Here is a 17,810-nt window from a genome sequence, read left to right on the forward strand (position 1 = left end):
GATTTAATGCTCTACTACATCCCAACCACTAGATGGTGTCATGTTCTGTCAACTACATGGTCAAACGTAATACGCTTTTGAACCTGCAGTAATTTTAAACTGAAGGCAGTGCCTGCGTTCCTATGATATGACCAAACTCCTATAATTGTCTCGGTGGATAAATAACTTCAGTCACCCAAAGACTGCATGAGTGTGGGCTCTGGCGACATGGCACCACGGTTTAAATCAACAAATGCCGTTTCTGGTAGTTTTCATTAAAAAAACATAGCTTTTAAAAAAAATAGTGTGTGTATATATATGGAAAACATCCGTTGTCTATTTAAGTAGCTTTTTTTATTTGTGCCTGCACATAACTTATCTACGCGTGAATGGACACAATAGCCAGAACACCTGTTTATATGTGTTAAAGTATTAGGATCTTTAAGTGGCAGGTATATCTCAACGTAAATATACTACAGCTTTTGCTTTTTTTTTTAAATGTCAAGTAAATTTAACGACTTTACTACGCTTTTATAATATGCTTTTATTTTGAAGGCCGTACACCGGACGTGGTCTCCCCTAAGAGCGGGACATTGGCTCAGATTTTCTTCCGCCGCTTCACTTCACTCCCTCGCGCCACCATCGATAGGAGACTGTCCCAGTGAACCGGCCGAATAACGGTAAGAGTTTGATAAACACCTGCCAAACTCTACTCATAACTAGTTTTAGCCGAGCGGGGGTGTCTCTAGACGACACGCGCACGTGTCTGAGTCGCTTTGGTGTAGTTAAGCGAGGTTTTTGGCACCTGATAAGGAAGTACCGTTAGTAGCAACTTCTTTCACGGTACCGCACATTTAGCCTTCCTTGACTTCGTGTTGTTCGTGTAGTTTCCGGTTAATCTACATACATTGTATTGTAGTTGTAGTTTTAAAGTACCACCCTCTTAATCCTTTCACTAATTGCCAAGTCACCATAAGTTATTCGGCGGCAGTGTGTTGTTCGTTTCCGGGTGCCGCGAGCCTGATCCGAGCTGCCAGAGTAAGCCGTTAGGTAACGATCACCCTTTTGCATGTAATTGTTCACACAATGAGCGGAAGCATTGACTAGTGGACCCAAAGGGCACTCTGGGGGGTATTTTAGTCCGCTTTAGACGCGGATGCGACTCGGCTGTCATGTGGCACGTAAAGAACATTTTCTGCCACTTCCTGGAACTCATTCTTTTAATTTGAATTGGCCTTCAGGCCTGCACACCTTAAACCAGCCACCGTTTAGGCGTTTAAAATGCTTTCATGGTGCACATAGATTATACCTGCTGATAGCAATTGTGCTTCAAGTGACATTCCCCTTATGTACTTGGGGTGTGAAGCTGTGTGTCGCATGATTGATTTTTTTATGTGATCACGTACACCGTGAATCCTCCATTTTCCTTCCTGCGTGTGCAATAAATGACCTGAAATATTTTTATTTGTAGATTATCTGATTTTATCTCCCTTTTTAAAAATGCTGAGATGGCTCAGATAACACATTTTATGTCACAGCCTTTTCATTTGCTTTGTCTCTACCTGAGAATGTGCAGCCTTGCAGCCGGAGGCCGGATGTCTCATTTTGCAGAACTGTTACTCTGGTTTGACCTGGTTGATCTTGAGTTTGCCCGAGGAGGTATAATCAACTTCTAGAGAATCAGTGTGGCATTAATCAGTGTGGCATTTTCATAAGAGGTATTCCCTGACCTGCAGTATAACCAGCTTCCAACACGTTCACAGTGTCATGGTCAAAACCACAGACCTGAATTGTCACATATTGTATTTATTTGCTTTATTTAGGAAGCAAAGGTGTGTCCATCCTGTCTGTTGCTCAATATAAACTGTTAAAAGCTTCACTAACACTACCATGTATTTGGTTTGTCTATTCGATCTCACTCTAAAGTATTGTGGGGACCAATAAAATGTTCCCCTTTTGCCTGAACGGCAGCTTTTAGAAGCACATTATCTCAATGCTGGACTATATTGCAGTAAAAAGTTTAGTATTTATAAAAAAAAAAAGAAGAAGACAAAAAAGCGCCATACATTTTCTTTGTGGGTTTATAGCAACTGTAATATCAGGTTGTTGCCGTCCTTGAGGGAAACTTTTATGCCGCTGTCGTACTTCATCATGTAGAGGCTGTCATCTCTACCAAGGCTGTTGCCCGGGGAAGCAGACCCCGATCTGGGAATAAGCCCTGACCTTTCAGCTGGCACCTTGGCTATCCCATTCACTGGCAGCTTCCTGCTGCTGCACTCAGGGATTTCTCACCGGCTATTTTTAAAGCTTCCTTTTTGTTCTGGTTCTTCCTGGGATAGAGTAATGTTTTGTTTATTTTTCTCTCACAGCCACGTCTCTGTGACTCATTCCCTTTGTGATCAGATCAGTCTTCTTTTCTGATTAAGCCATTTCTGTGATGCACATCCTGCAAATGTTATCTTGGTTGCTAAGGGGCTCTTTGGCCAATAGCCGTTCACTTAATCAATAATCACAGGGTCATAACTAGTTTGATGTACTGTTCCTTATCTTTATTCCATTTGTTTTACTCTCACACCCTTCTCGGTTTCTGTTGAGGTTGATTTCCTCTACAGCTCTGCCTGAAGCTCTTGGCGTCACACTTCCTCAAAGCTTTGGTATGCATTGCACTGCACCTTCAATTTATAGGACCCAGGATGATCTACTGACTTAACATGTAGCCATATGTAGTTAATATCATTACAGCATCTTTAAAAATATAATAGGGTGGGTTAGCCACACAGGTGGGACGTTGGTAGGAGGAGTTGTGCTTCAGGTTCTAACCGTGTGGTTTTGCACACAAAAGGATATGAATCAGTCACCTCGCCTGAAAAAGGAAGTTGGCAGTAATGTCTTTACAGGCGGGCCTGCTGGCACTCTGACACACTGCTGCTACTTGGGAACTTACCTCAAGTATAGAAGCGTAGCGGTATCCAGATATGTCTATCACACCCACACAGGTGGCGGTACTGGGAAACAAAAGTATAGTGCTGCTCTTCATGAAATGGTCTTATTACACCACAATATCAGCTGATATACATCTAATTCTGTTTAATTATATGCATGAAAAAAAAGTCTTCCTAAAGACAGAAATATGGTCAGTGGGTAGTGCTTTGAAGGGGTGTCCAAAATTACATCTGGGTTGATGCATCGACACATTAATGTTCTCATCTCAAAAGCTCCAGTTGTTTAAGAACTGCAGAATCCGTTATCTACAACAGCCCGTTTTCTTTTCTTTTTTTTTAATCTGTGTTTTCATCTGTAATTGATCAGCTTTTATTAAAGCACATACATTGAAGTGTGGCGAAATCGTGTGGGGAACAAAAGGGACAACGCAAAGGTCTCTGGCAGACGTGAGCGTTGCATGAAAGAGACTAAACGAGATCAGAGCAGCCGTAGATCTGTGAGCGACAGCTTCAATCGGGATGTGAAGTCAAAAGCTAAAGGTCGCTTCACAAAGGTGGCCAATCCTCAGTTGCTTTTATTGATCATTCGTATCCCGTCGTTGTCTCTGATGTCGGTGCTGTGTTCTTAGCAACATTTTGTGAGAGTATTAGTCATCTTCTGTAAGACTTCAACTTCCCAAATGATCTGAAGAGGTGGCTCCACTGCGCACAAACAACAAAGCTCCTGTTGGGTTTTTCTGATGCCTGCTGCGTTATCACCTTTGCCAGCTTGTTGTTCCTCTTTGTGAAGAGCGGAACCAGCAGCACCCACTGTGTGATCCATGGCATCAGACGGAGCCCATGAGAGAACCTCAAATGACACTGAGACATGAAGATGGAGATCCAGTGGCCAAACTGGCGAGCCAAGATTTGAGATTTTGGTATGATGATTATTGTCAGCGTAAATATGAGGGTTTCCAGGATTTCACAATAATTTATAAGGGAATTAATTATTCGACTGCAGACCTAATTATTTGAATATATTCCTAATAAAGCCAATTAACTAAAAATATTATCAACAACTATGGCCAGTATAACCACTTTTTGTAACCGTTGACTACTTAAAATTAATGTATGGTTAACTGAGAATAAGATATAGATGCACAGAGAGGGAGATTCAGTAATATCCCCACAAGATTCCTAAAGTAAACACGCTGTGACCTACTCCCGGCCGAGTTTAAAATGTTTTGCTTTAGCTTAGTACGTTGACTGGTTACGTTTTTTACAACTTGTCTTGGGCATTATGGGGTGGATGATTATGTTGAAGATGTAAGATTATATTTTAAGTGTTGGACCCCTTTGCAGTCTTTTTTTCGATGCCATGCGTTGCAAATTGGGTAACCATCTTGTTCAACAACTTGTAGATATCCAAAATGCACCCACAGCAACAATTTAAGGTGCCTTTTGCATTTATAGAGCTCTTCTAAATAATACAGTTGTGTGGTAGAGCAACATTGCTGGGGTGAGGAAACCACAGATTGCGTAGCCTCTACAATTCTTAGGGTTGTGTAACTGTGGTTATGGCGGGTTAATCCCCATTTCTCTAACACTCTCACCTACCTCTCCACTTCATAAAGCCTGGAACATCCCACAGGGATTCCCTGGTCCTCACTGAGCTTGTTGATCTTCAGTAACGTTTGATGCCACTAATGACTCCTGTCAAAGAGAATCCTCTTGATATGTCACAAGTGACACCTCCCAACCACTTCCTCTCCTGTCCCTGAATGCCTCATTAGCCGTAATCCCACTTTTCTATAGTCTCACAGCTCCGCAGTGTTGCTAAGGGACAGGCCTAATCTGAAGCCTCAGCTGCTGCCAAGTCGGGTTTGTTTGTAAAACTGCTGCTTATCCGCATCAAGCAAACCGATTATGCTCCTGTAGGAGTTAGGTGTGAAGGTGAGGAAACCGAGGGGGCACCTCCCGTGTTTGTTTGCATGATCTCATGACCTGTGTGTCGGTTCTCAGCAGGCTGAACAATCACCCTCTCATGTTTGTATATAACCGGTTAGCCACAGCCCGTATTGTTGGTCAGAAAGAATGTGTATAATTATGAGGGTGGTGCATCATTATGAGGGTGGTGATGTCAACGGTGTTTGAACTAAGCCATTTACTTGGTGCATGTGTCTTTTTAATTTGCTCATTCAACTATTTCATACTGTGTGCAGACATTACTTAGCACAGTTATAAACAATTCATTTTTATTTTGCTTATGTTGGATTTGTTTCTGAGAGTGAAAGACTGCAGGAAAGTTGCACTGGTTCATGCACCCTAAGCAATATATAAACACGATATGCTATCATAGTATATAGTTAGAATTGCCTCTGTCTGAACCTTTTTAACACACTTATGTAATTTATTTTAAATATTGCTTGAAAAATAACTTATTGTTGATTTACTAAAATCAATTAAACGACTATTGAAGGGACCCTTCCAGTGCTGTAGGTCAGCTCTCTGCCTACGGTCTAAAAGGACCCATCACTTCCTCCTCTGTGGCAGTTCGGTATGCTGAAACCAGAGTGCAACTTACTGCAGGAGCATAGAGGAAGTGAGAAAAAGAACCTGTTGTATACTTTAAGAATGACAATGCACCATCACTGTGTTGTCGCTCTCTCCTCACTTATTCCCTCTGACCAGAAACACTCGCACACAGCTGACCACCTACTGGCAGAAGAGCGAGTTGTGCTTCTTTGGGAGCCCGGATGCCCCGCGTGGTAAATGTTGCTGCGTTCTCAGTTCCTGCAGAGCTAATGGCCGACTGTTTACAGCAGACACAATAGAGCGGAGGAGGCCGTCAGGCAGGCAGAGCGACAAACCAGTTATTGTGCGCTGAGTGTCTGTTTGTAGGTGTGTGATTTATTGTGGTTCAGATCGTAAACGGTGTGTTGGTGGGTCACTTCTGCTCGCCAAGCGAAGACTGCATTTGCATTTATTTCTGATTTGATGGCTTGTCTATGTTGATTTATGATGACCTTTAACTCGCATGTTGGTATTGACAACAAACAAAACCCAGCCAACACGCATTAAGGGATTATTTACACTGAGAAGAAGTTAAGTTTAATTTGACTTAAATGAAGAAGCAGTTTGTTTATCACCTCATGCCTTCCTCTTTCAGGGTAGTTGGGTTTTTAGATTAATATAAAAATAAATAAATATTTTTTTGACGCCATGTTGAGAGCTGCTGAGAAGCAATCAAAATGCTCCCTATCTTGCACCATTTTAAGGAGACATTTTTCCTCTTCTACAGTTTGTCGGCTCCGTTTCCTGTCTGGCTGAATCACTTAAATACAGGAAGTTGTGTTCTTTCAACACACATATGTTGAAAGAACATGCCTGCCTAAATCAGGAAATATAAACCATAACTTTATCGACAAGCGCATACTTATTTAGCATTTTGCAGCTTCAAACGGCATCAGACGTGAGTGCACGTGTCCGTGCGCAGGAGAACAGACCACACAGAACAACTGCTATGAGAGTACAATCCTCCAGCTGCCTCTTGGCTTTTGCAGGTGTTGATCAGCGTTGTGTGTTTCTGCACCCAGCATCTGTGCACCAGATGTTATAATTATGTTTCTGCTTTTTTATGAGCAACATTTGAGTTTTGTAGCACCTATGTTCTCATGAAGATGATCTCACTTTGTTCCCTGTTGAGCATCAGCTTCCTCTCTTCTAATCAGGAGTGACTGTATAACCATGCAGCCGGGTGTTCGATGTCCACGTTAGCGCTGCTGTTTTCTGAGAGACAAGTGAGGGAGAAGCTGGGTGAGGGAGAACACCCCCCCCCCCCCAAGATCAAAGTTCAGAGGTTTTCCTCTGGATAAGTAATCTGTAACAATCATCCATCAGCTGGATGTCTAACCATATGCTGCCTTGCTCTACATGGAATTCCAATTCCATTAAAGCAAAGAACAGATCCTTATTATTGTCCTTATTGCTCCATTTCCCCGTTCTCTAACCTCTCTGCTGTCTCTTTCTTGCCGTGGTTAGCACACCATGGCAGAACAGGAGCCGACACCAGAGCAGCTGGAAGCGCTTGCAGCCGCCAACAGAGAAAGCGAGAGCGGCGTCAACTACAAACCTCCGGCCCAGAAGAGCTTACAGGAGATCCAGCAGCTGGACGAAGAAGATGAAAGCCTGCGCAAGTACAAAGAGGCCCTGCTGGGCAAGGTGGCCACAGTGGCAGGTTAGTGAGCCCTGCTCAGGGACTCTTTGGGTCTTCTCGAACAAGTGTGAATGTAACTTCATCAATCATTGTATTAGAGGGGGATCACAACAGAAGTCCTTTTAAGGTTCCCTTTCTTATAGAACAGGTCTTTGTTGTCTTATTAAACTAACTAAATGGGGGTATGTTATGTCTTCTCTACACGACGGCATGACATTTCTGTCTTTAAATGGCCGCGCGTTTACAATTCGCCCTGATGCGCACACAGACACGTGCACTCTAACTCACACACACACACACAGGTGAGCACGTCGAAAAATATGTTGCGTGAAAAGCAGTAAATAAATACATTACATAAATAAATGCCTTACATTACATGAATGAATAGATGGATAAAATACAGTACAGCAAGTGGTCTCTGGTCCACTCAGGGTAACTTAAAAATGTGAAACTTTCACATGACATTATTATGAACAATGTACTGTGTTACTGGTATAATTTTGAACCTTTTCAAAACAAGACATGAACAGGGTAATAAATACTTTTCACAATGGGATTTGCTGCTTTAAGCTTTAAGCTCTCACTGTTTTAAGCTATCAGCTATCACTTTTAAAGCCCAACAGTTCATGTATTTGCAGGTCAAGACAAACGTCCACAACAGGCTGCAAGGACACCAACTTGCAGCCTGTTGCGGATCTCAATAAATGGACCAGACGTTTCTGACTTTGCATATCGAGAGGCTCTGGAAATATTCTGCCAAAAGCCCCGACGTGGACACTTTGTGGTTGTCATTAAAATAACTGACGACCACAACAATTTTTTAAGGCCGATATAATAATGATACTTTGGAGAAGGAAAAAGTCGATAGCCGATAAATCAACCAAAGAAATGTATGCCTCGATCGTCTACGTAAATCTCAAAGTAATTAGTAAATAGATAGAGATTAACCATCTGTGTGGTTTAAAAAAAGACAATCTGCTTATTAGAAAGCAAAACAAAAGCATGGTTGAAGAGACACTTCCCTTTTTGCACAGTTGTATTCTCAGTATTTCTCTCAGGTGCTATGGATTGATTGTTCTTCTGGTCATAATTGTGGATCCTGTCTCTCTCTCTCTTAGATCCCAGCGCCCCAAACGTCCAGGTGACGCGGATGACCCTGGTATGTGAGACGGCTCCACAACCTCTGGTCCTTGACCTGAAGGGTGAGTAGAGCAGACACGGCGGTTTGGGATCGGGTCAAAACTCCACACCACATTTTTGGAGTATAAACTGATGATTCATAGTTAACGACGGAAATATTGTTTCACTTGAATGCACAGACACCCACGTTTAGGCAGCTCTGTTCCTTACAGCAGACACACTGGAAAAATGAGCTCATAGTAACATTAATTATGAACTGTAATCGCTACAAATGAGCACTAAATGGCCCGCTGGGTCATTAGTCTCCTCATTATTAATGACAAGAGTCCTGTGTTGGTGGGTTAATGATTTCCTGGTGGCTCTCCCTCAGAGGTCACAATGAGCTACAACAGAGCGGGGCTCACTGTGCCACCTAGTGGGCAGTATAACTACTACAGGGGCATTTAGAAAATGTAACTGTCATGTCATTCTTCTTTCTCTGGTAAAGTAAACCAAGCTGTGTTGCTTTCCCTCCCAGGAGACCTGGACAACTTAAGGAAGAGCCCGTTTGTGCTGAAGGAGGGCATCGAATACCGGATAAAAATCAACTTCAAGGTGAGAGTCTGGTCTTTTGTCCAGCGCAGGATTCCTGTTTGTTGTCTCAGACTCTTGATGCTGTCAGTGAGCTGTCTTTGTTATGGGAAGCTGTTCAGCAGGAAGTGATGCATGTTGCCATTTGCAGGTCAACAAGGATATCGTGTCGGGCCTGAAGTACACCCAGCAAACATTCAGGAAAGGAATCAAACGTAAGGCTGCCTCAATTATCTCTTTAAACTTCTTTAGGTTATGAAATGACATGAAAAGGAATTATTTGATATTTTGGGAAATGCTCTTACTAACTTTCTGCCTTATTTGACGAGATCCATATCCATTCATGTCAGTACGGTAAATATGAAGCTATAGCTACAAGCTAGCTTAGTTTATATATTCCCCCAAATAACCGACTATTCCTTTAAAACCCTTGAGTTTAAAAAGACCAAATGAACCGGCTTTTCTTGTTGGAAAGAGAACGCTGAAGTTCGTCCTGTTTTTACGTTAGTTAACGTGACTTATTATCAGTGAATAAGTTGGTAATGAGCCCCAAAATCTCTCCTGTACAGTTGACAAGTCGGACTACATGGTCGGCAGCTACGGGCCCAAAGCGGACGAGGAATACGAGTTCCTCACCACCGTGGAGGAGTCACCCAAAGGGATGCTGGCCCGCGGCACCTACAACATCAAGTCCAAGTTCACCGACGACGACGAACACGACCACCTCTCCTGGGATTGGAGCCTCACCATCAAGAAGGATTGGACAAACTGATTCCCCCTCGCTGTCTTCCCATTATTCCTGTCTGGATCATGTATCGATTGAAGCTTTTGCTCTCCGTCCATCGACGACTTTCTCTTCCAGCTCCCTTTCTTCTTTTCCTAAATTCCAATCACTTCACCATTCCTCTTTAAAAAATGGAGAGAAAGCAACAATGTGCACAATCCAGATTTTGCGGTTGTTTTATAAAAGAAAAGTAAAAAAATATATAGTCTGTAAACTGCTTTTGAAAAAGTGATAAACTATGTGATTCACTCTGCCCTTTAACCCCTTTTCTCTTCTTCCCCCTTCTTTCATTCTTTTATTTTTCAGATTGTTTTGTACAATTACCGCGATCTGCCTTGGAAAGCATAGTGCAGGAAGCAGTAGTGCTGCTTGTCCAGCTGTACGGTCACTGCTGCACACGGCCCTCCTGAAGCCTTTGAGCACATTATTTGTACACGGCTCTTGGTCAATTATTTGGAATTCAGGCCACGTCTTTTTCAAATGATTTAGCACCCTACAAAGTCTGCTGAGAGAACGGGGTAAACTAAATGACCTCTGACCCCTTGCGGTTCCTCTCCTGAGCCTGGTATTCTGGCAGGTTTTTTAGCAGCCATGTGGCCTTAACAAAAACCTGCAGTAGGAAATGGACAAGCAGCCATTTGCCTTCAGATTATATTTGCCAGACCATCATATGAGCTGTTTTAATAATACTTGGAAACATGTACAGGGAATCAGGACGTTTATCACCTTTTTTTTAAATATATATCAGGTTTGATGATTTGTAAAAAGCAATTACGGTGTCATTTACAAACATCTATTATTTGTAGTTTTCTAAATCTTTTTTTAGATAATTTACAACAACTGTAAATATTGCTTGTACTCATGGCCTGTAGTCCCCGAGGTCGTATTTCCATTGTGTCCAAAGGCTGTTGAACCGCTCACCTCGTATTACTCGTTACAAATTACTAATGCTGACTGTGCCTCCAGTTTCTTACAACCACACGCTGCTCCTGCTGACTCAGTGGCACTTTGTGCTCAACATCAGGTGACATGTCGTCTCAGACTTCTGAACCAGTACGAGACGTCAGTCCCCAACCAGACATGTGTTCTCTCTTTCATACACTCCAGAAGTACGGGCATGACGGCGGCTTCGGTCAGCGCTCGTGTCTCGGACCGATGCTTTTCTAGGTGGGTTGGGTTTTACTGAATGTGTGCCACTTGTATGACCTCCAGTTTACTGATCTGTGTCCACATTAAAGTGTTCAGACTGGGTCCACATGTGTCCTGCTGCTTTATTTATGCCTAAACACTGGCCATATAGTTCTACTTTATAGGTTATGTCTCATTCTGTCTTCAACGCCATATCTCAGGAATGGAGGGCTTTCTCCTGTTGGACTCTAAGCTGGGGGTCAAATGTCACTTTGATCACAGCTCAAGAATACATGCTAATTCTGACAATTGTCTGTTGATGCAATGACATTTTGGAAAGACGTGCGTGTAAACGGCTACTTGACTGGCCACGAGGCCCAATTATAGTTCCTGCATTTAACAGACAAAGAACAAGCTTGATACATTTCTCATTTTAATCAACAGAAAACATTATAAATGGCCGACTACAAGAACAACTTTGACAATGTGGCAGCACAGCGTCGAACTGATTATATCGTCATGTCTGAAATGATCAAACAAATCCCTGAATCATTCAGCGGCTCATACCGCATGCTGTAAGGCTCCTTATCTTCTTCAGCACAGCAGAATGAACCATGTAAATAAATAACCATCAAACACTAATGCACGGCACACTTTGGCAGCTGTCTTGAAGGATTTTTACCATCCAAGAAACTAAATACACACACACGCAGTCAAATCTCTCGGTTTTATCTTAAAGCAAGCTCGAGCTGGTCCAACGCTTGTTTGATTTGAACTTTTAAAGTCTTAATTAGCACTTAGTGGTTATCAGTCGGATACATGCTTCAAATGCCGTAAGTAGTTTAAAAAACAATGGCTGATTTATTAATTATTTGGCTTAATTAGTTTCAATAAATACAAAAGACTTAAACCAGTAAATCTCAAATACGTCACACACGAGACCCAATCAAAACCCTCCATTCTAATTACTAGCTCAGTTCTGGTCACAGAAGGAATCTTCCTTCCAGGTAAAGTTTCAGATTAATCAACACTAATCATCCGTCTCCATGGCTACAGGCATCCAAACAGCGTATATTAATTAATTAATTATTGTGCAGTCCCTGTTTTCAGTGCGCGAGGATCACCCGCTGCTCACTTCTTTTTGCTCTTGGGGGCGTGCATGTCCCTCTTCGTCTTCTGCAAGCGGGAGAAGATCTCTTTGAAGAGCGCCTTGTACTCCGGCGTGTTCTGGCTGAGCCGCTTGTCCACCTGCTCCACCTGCCGGCTGATCCCCTCCAGGGCCTCCGGGGTGGAGGGGGCGGAGGGGGCGGCGGCGGCGGCCGAGGCCCCCGACGTGGACGGCCCCGCGCAGACCATGCTGTAGTCCTTCATGGAGGGGTCCCTGGAGACCGGCCGCGAGGTCTGCACCCCGGCGTGGCACAGGCTCTCCTCGTGCCGCCGGCACTTCCCCAGCAGCCCCTCGTACTTCTCCAGCAGCGCGTGGTACTGCTCGTCCACCTCCCGAAGGATGGACATGCCGCGCTTGCGCACGCCGTTGGCGTGGATGGCGTAGCTGCCCTGGCGCCTCCCGGAGGCGTCGCGGGCCGAGATGGCGTTCAGGGCGGTGTCGCTGCAGCTCTTCCTCACCGGTCCCCCACCGGGCTCCCCGGCAGCTCCTTGGCCTCCCTCCTCCTGCCCCAAGGCCTCCTCGGGGGTGTCCGTCTCGGGGCCGTTGCTAAGCAGCGTCTCCAGGCCGTCCTCCAGGCCACCGATCAGACACAGCCGGGACTTCCTCAGCTGCTGCATCTCCTGGAGCTCCGCCTCGAGCTCCTGGACCCGCAGCTGGCAGCCCTCGGCCCCCGAGAGTCGCTGCTCCAGGCGCTCGAACTCCTGCAGCACGGCGGCGCACTCCCGCTCCGCGCCCTCCCGCTGGCCGCGCTCCGTGGCCACCGCGCCGCGCAGCGACGACACGACGTCTCTCAGCCGCTCGTTCTCCTCGTCCACCGGCCGCGGCTCAGCCAGGTCCACGCTGCCCGGGTTGGCCAATAGGAAGCCGTCTTCATACCTGATGGAGAGCGAGCACTCACTCAATGACGCGACTCAACCATGTCGCCATGTGCACGAGCCTGGAGTCTTTAAAAAGGCATAATGCAACCTCCAATAAATCAGATCATCAGATTTGAAGGCTGTTAAACAGGTAAATAAATGATAGACATCTGAATCTTACGCGTGTTATGCTGATAATTAAGAATTTTACAGATCACATACTTGCGGAATTTTTTGGACCATCTTCAGTTTTCATCTAAGGAGCAAGTTAATTAAATCAACTTTAATTAAATACATTAAAATGTGTATTTTAAAAGGGAACGTCAAAACATGCAAATTCCACTACAGTTCAAGAGTAATATACTAGTTTGTTAGTCCTTGGTTTTCCAGTCGTTATGAATTTCCAATATACATTTGATCATATAACAATCTCTTTAGTGAGGTACGATGTCAGAAAGTTACTCAAATGTAACTAAATGTTGACCAATTATGTAATTGAGTTGGCTTTGCACTCTTAACTGATACTTTGATGAACCCAACAATCTGCTGTCTGTGTTGTATTGGCACCATTCCAATCCGTGTGAACAGGTGCCTCCTTGTACACTAGATAAGGTGGTTAGTGACCTGGGCGCCGTGCACAGCTCCTTGAGGCAGGGGAAGGAGTGCACAGTCTTGCGCCGCTCAGTCTTCTCTCTGCGGACCCTCAGCTCCTCCAGAGTCCGCAGCTCCTCCACCCGAGCCGTCAGGCTGTTCACCTGACCCTGCAAGGTCTCCATGGTGCCCGTCAACCTGGAACACACACACACACACACACACACACACACACACACACACACACACACACACACACACACACACACACACACACACACACACACACACACACACACACACACACACACACACACACACACACACACACACACACACACACACACACACACACACACACACACACACACACACACACACACACACACACACACACACACACACTGAGCCACTGTTGCAACATAAAGAATGTGAAGGAGCATATTTAGAAGGAACAGAGGCAGCCATTGAACTCTTTCACATTAAGACCACTGATGTGAAGAACTTTGCCCCCCGATTATGATTATGGCAATGCTAAACTTATAATGCCGTATCGATGTACCAGCCTCCAGCTGGTTTTGGCTCGTTTGGTTTCAAAACATTCCCGCTAAAGAGCGATGGCGAGGAGGGTGACCTGTGACCTCACTCCTTGGTCACCTGTCTATCTTCTGGTGCGAGGTCTTGCTCTCCAGCACCAGCTTCTCGTTGGTGATCTCCAGCTCCCTGGCGGTCACGTCTAGCTGTTCGTACACCTTTGCATGCTGCTCGTTCATCTCCCTCAACATCTCCAGCTGCTTGGATAGGTACTGCAAGGGAGACAGTGGACATTCAAATGAATCGATTATGGGATACTTGTAGCCCAGAGGAGCAACATACTGTACTTTTTCAGCTCTTTTTTTACATCAACATGCTATACTATGATTTTTCTCTCCGACAGGCTATGAAAACACTTTTTAAGAACTTTTTTGATATGCTATACTCGACTGGGATGGCAGTTGCTCCACAAAAAGGTGGTGACCTAAGGAGGACTTATGGAAGACATGAGCGACGAGCACACCTCTATCTCCTGCACTTGCTCCTCGTTGTTGATGTACATCTGTTGGAGGGAGTCCTCCAGCTCATTGTTGCGTTCCAGGAGGGTCTTGCCGAGCTCAGCGGCCAAGTGAAGGTCTGACAGGAACCGAGAAAAAAGAACAGACGTAAACAGCGGACAGTGACGAGGAGTCCACCGTCTTCTTCTGGTCGCCAGGATCAGTTTGAAGTGCATTAAGGAGAAGCACGTTAATCATTTGAACCCTTCCTGATCAGTCCACGAAGAAGATGAACAACTCAAAACATCTCAACACAACGTACTGAAGAAGAACGAGGGACCTTGACGCAACTACAATGCTCCAACACTTGAGCAGATCACATCAATACAAACATCTGCACAACGGGGGGGAGGGGGGGGGGGGGGGTTGCTGGTATTTTACAACGCAGCTTGAAGCATTACATTATTCATCTCCTCTGGTGAAAGGAAGCCTCGCTGGATGGAGCGGGAGGAGGAGAAATCCTGCTGGCTCAGCATACTTTGAACCCAGAACAACGCAGCACTGGAGGAGTGGATAGACGGGAAGAAACGGAGAGCCATCGATACTCATCACTTGGACATGGAAGCAATGTTTTGGGCCAGAGCAATGACGGGAACACACGCATGCATCGACGTAGGTGTGTTTACTGTATGCAGCTGGAATCCCTCTGTTTTACATGCGTAACAAGTATCATCACAAGCTGTGGAGGGAGACAGGGAGAGGCTGTAATCATCCCCCGTTTCAACAAGGCAGAACACTGTTGTGTGGTGATAATGAGCGTGTGTGAGGAGAGAGAGCGCAGTGAGCCTTCAGGCCCCCCAACCCCCCAGGTTCGGCTCAGTCCCGAGTCTTAGTTATGTAATTTCAGAATTGTGCGCATGGATGAGAGGAGCTGTGAGGCTGTGTCGAGGAAATAACGATCACCACCTGACACCTAATGACTCAAAGGGCCGTCGTGTCACAAAGACAGGCATGCACCCACGACTGTCTTCACGTTCAACCACAGCCCCCCCCCCCCCCGACGATGACACAAACATGACATCACCATGCCGCCATCTGCCCAGACACACTTCCCATGTTTTCCAGATCATAATGAACCGAATCTCAGAGCTAGCAGCCAAGAAGTTGCATAACAGCAGCATTTCTGGGGCAAAAGCATGCCCGACTTTGAGCCCATGCGGGATGACGTGCACTTGATCCGACCCCAAAGCCTGGAATTTCTGATCCCGACTAAGGAGGTCTACTCTGGGGCTCCCTAATCAGATCAACCGGGGGCTTATTGACTTGACAATGCTGAGATGAGATACAGGCAGTATGGCATGGCAGGACACACACACACACACACACACACACACACACACACACACACACACACACACACACACACACACACACACACACACACACACACACACACACACACACACACACACACACACACACACACACACACACACACACACACACACACACACACACACACACACACACACACACACACACACACACACACACACACACACACCCCTTGACTACAGTGAAATAATGAGACACAAAGCTGCTTTAGTTCTGTGGGTCAGCAGGTAATCAGGGGATGGGATGAGGCCGGAACTGCAGAGAGACACACGACTCTCCTGAAACGCCGCGTCGATGAAAGTGCATCCATTTAAGTCGTTACCGAGAGATCTGATACGCTGCATCACTTTATGCATCAGTGAAAAGGCCCTTCGGACGCATTTCCTGTCTTAGCTTCGTTCATTTGAGGTCACGACCATCACAACACACGCCATAAATCATGCCCCACAGATAATCAGTGATTCCCTCTGTCACACAGCAGAATGAACACAGTGTGTGTTTGGTAGAAAAACCAAGGAGGAGAGTGCTGCGATGCAAGATGTGACTCGGCGAGAAGGGAGATGAAACAGAAACAACATTCACTCAGACAGACAACCAGACAGCAGGACTATTCTGGGAAACATCACTGACAAGATCTAAATAATTGCCGGAAGAGCGCAGATCCGGATAGAAGATGCAGAGATGTACAGAGATATCCATACAGAGAAATCCATACAGAGATATCCATATAGAGATAAACAGACGTAGATAAATAGAGATGTAGAGAGACATAGAGAGATATACAGGGACATGGGTTTACACGTGCATGAGATGTGTTGCACAGTGACTGCTGCCCATCCACCCCGCTGTGCGGGGCGTTGTTACACCCACTCGTCTGCCTCACCTTGCTCCAGGTCCCGCTGGTCGTACCACGGCTCCTCTTCCTCGGTGACAAACTCCTCCATCCTGGCCGCACAGAGCATCGAAGCTGATGAGCCTCTTCTCCTCCGGCGATGTGTGAACTGCGGACTCACCGAGGGCTCGAGCGGAAGTGAAACGAGCAGCGGCGCAGCAGCCCCCCCCGAAGTGTGTAACCCTTTGAGACGCAGCCCGGTAGCTCACCTGCTCCCGGAGCCGCCTGTCGAGATAGACCACACCACGTGACCACGTCCACACCTGCAGACTTGAAATAAAACGGTCTGCCCGGCCGCCGTTAGAGAGCCGCGGCGTTTCTTCCGTTCGTCTCACCAGCCTTTGATGTGCAGCGGGGCCCTGCAGACGCGCATCGGCTGAACGCTGCTGCTGCATTCAAGTGCTGTCGGAAACGCTGGATTGATTGTGGGCACTTCTACTACTACTCTTTACCTTGCTGCTGCAGCACCGCCTTGTTTTATTACTGCGTTTAAATATTCCATCGTCCCCGATTATTGAGGCTTCAGCATTATATTATATTATATAAATATCCTACTTATTACGGTTTTAAAATGGGGTTGTTTAGGGCCAGCCTTCTACATTCATTCTTCAAATGTGTCTCTTACAGGAATCGTTCATCCCCAAATCAAAAAAGCACCACAAGCAGAATGCCATTGAGTCCCATTATATTAGAGAGAAAGCAGACATCTCTAAGGCAGCCATCTCCAAAACGAGCTAATTTACACCAAAACTATATTTACAATCTAGACTGATAAACACCATTTCAGGTAATAGGAAATATGTGTATTTTTGAGGGCTGTCTGTAGGAACTGTAGGAACGTGAACGACGTAAATTACAAGGGGCATGTGAAGGCAGCACCACTGAAGGTGACGTCAACGTCTATTTGACAGCGTCCCCGGCACGGACGTCTCCCCTCTTGTCCCCCTGAGCTCCAGTTGAAGACATTTGTGTTCATGAATATAACACAGTACGGCTCTCACACTGCGGTCAGACCTATTCAGCGTAGATTTTTATATTGTAAACATTTAGGGGCCAGAGTACAAGAGGCCTCTGTGTCCACCAGTGCTTCCAGTAGGCTGTGTTACCTCTGGACTGTGGAGATCAGAGACTGGGG

At 45.5% G+C, this 17,810-nt stretch overlaps 2 protein-coding genes across 2 annotated transcripts; one reads left to right on the top strand and one right to left on the bottom strand.

The window, feature by feature from the left end:
• The first annotated feature begins 542 nt into the window (after positions 1–542).
• arhgdia (Rho GDP dissociation inhibitor (GDI) alpha) lies at positions 543–10,864 on the top strand. Its single transcript, XM_034538980.1, has 6 exons — positions 543–659; positions 6,945–7,140; positions 8,238–8,321; positions 8,777–8,853; positions 8,981–9,044; positions 9,399–10,864. Exons 2-6 carry the CDS (start codon positions 6,951–6,953, stop codon positions 9,599–9,601), a joined length of 618 nt encoding a protein of 205 aa, XP_034394871.1. The 5' UTR covers positions 543–659; positions 6,945–6,950; the 3' UTR covers positions 9,602–10,864.
• Positions 10,865–11,154: 290 nt separating this feature from the next.
• Positions 11,155–17,782, bottom strand: cdr2l (cerebellar degeneration-related protein 2-like). The gene is made up of 5 exons (XM_034539112.1): positions 16,667–17,782; positions 14,415–14,527; positions 14,015–14,163; positions 13,391–13,555; positions 11,155–12,785 (listed from the first exon to the last, which is right to left on the bottom strand). Exons 1-5 carry the CDS (start codon positions 16,743–16,745, stop codon positions 11,873–11,875), a joined length of 1,419 nt encoding a protein of 472 aa, XP_034395003.1. The 5' UTR covers positions 16,746–17,782; the 3' UTR covers positions 11,155–11,872.
• Positions 17,783–17,810: the final 28 nt, after the last annotated feature.

The sequence above is a fragment of the Cyclopterus lumpus genome, chromosome 8 (assembly GCF_009769545.1).
Source record: "Cyclopterus lumpus isolate fCycLum1 chromosome 8, fCycLum1.pri, whole genome shotgun sequence".
NCBI lineage: Eukaryota > Metazoa > Chordata > Actinopteri > Perciformes > Cyclopteridae > Cyclopterus > Cyclopterus lumpus.

Bases quoted from the DNA above. Each gene is read 5' to 3' on its own strand.
- cdr2l (XM_034539112.1), bottom strand. From the start codon at position 16,745: ATGCTCTGTGCGGCCAGGATGGAGGAGTTTGTCACCGAGGAAGAGGAG. The intron at 14,164-14,414 runs GTGTGCTCGTCG...TCTCCCTTGCAG, and splicing joins AGCAAGTGCAGGAGATAGAG to TACCTATCCAAGCAGCTGGA. The intron at 12,786-13,390 runs GTCACTAACCAC...GCTCTCCATCAG, and splicing joins GAGCTGTGCACGGCGCCCAG to GTATGAAGACGGCTTCCTAT.
- arhgdia (XM_034538980.1), top strand. From the start codon at position 6,951: ATGGCAGAACAGGAGCCGACACCAGAGCAGCTGGAAGCGCTTGCAGCC. The intron at 8,322-8,776 runs GTGAGTAGAGCA...TTTCCCTCCCAG, and splicing joins TCTGGTCCTTGACCTGAAGG to GAGACCTGGACAACTTAAGG. The intron at 8,854-8,980 runs GTGAGAGTCTGG...TGCCATTTGCAG, and splicing joins GGATAAAAATCAACTTCAAG to GTCAACAAGGATATCGTGTC.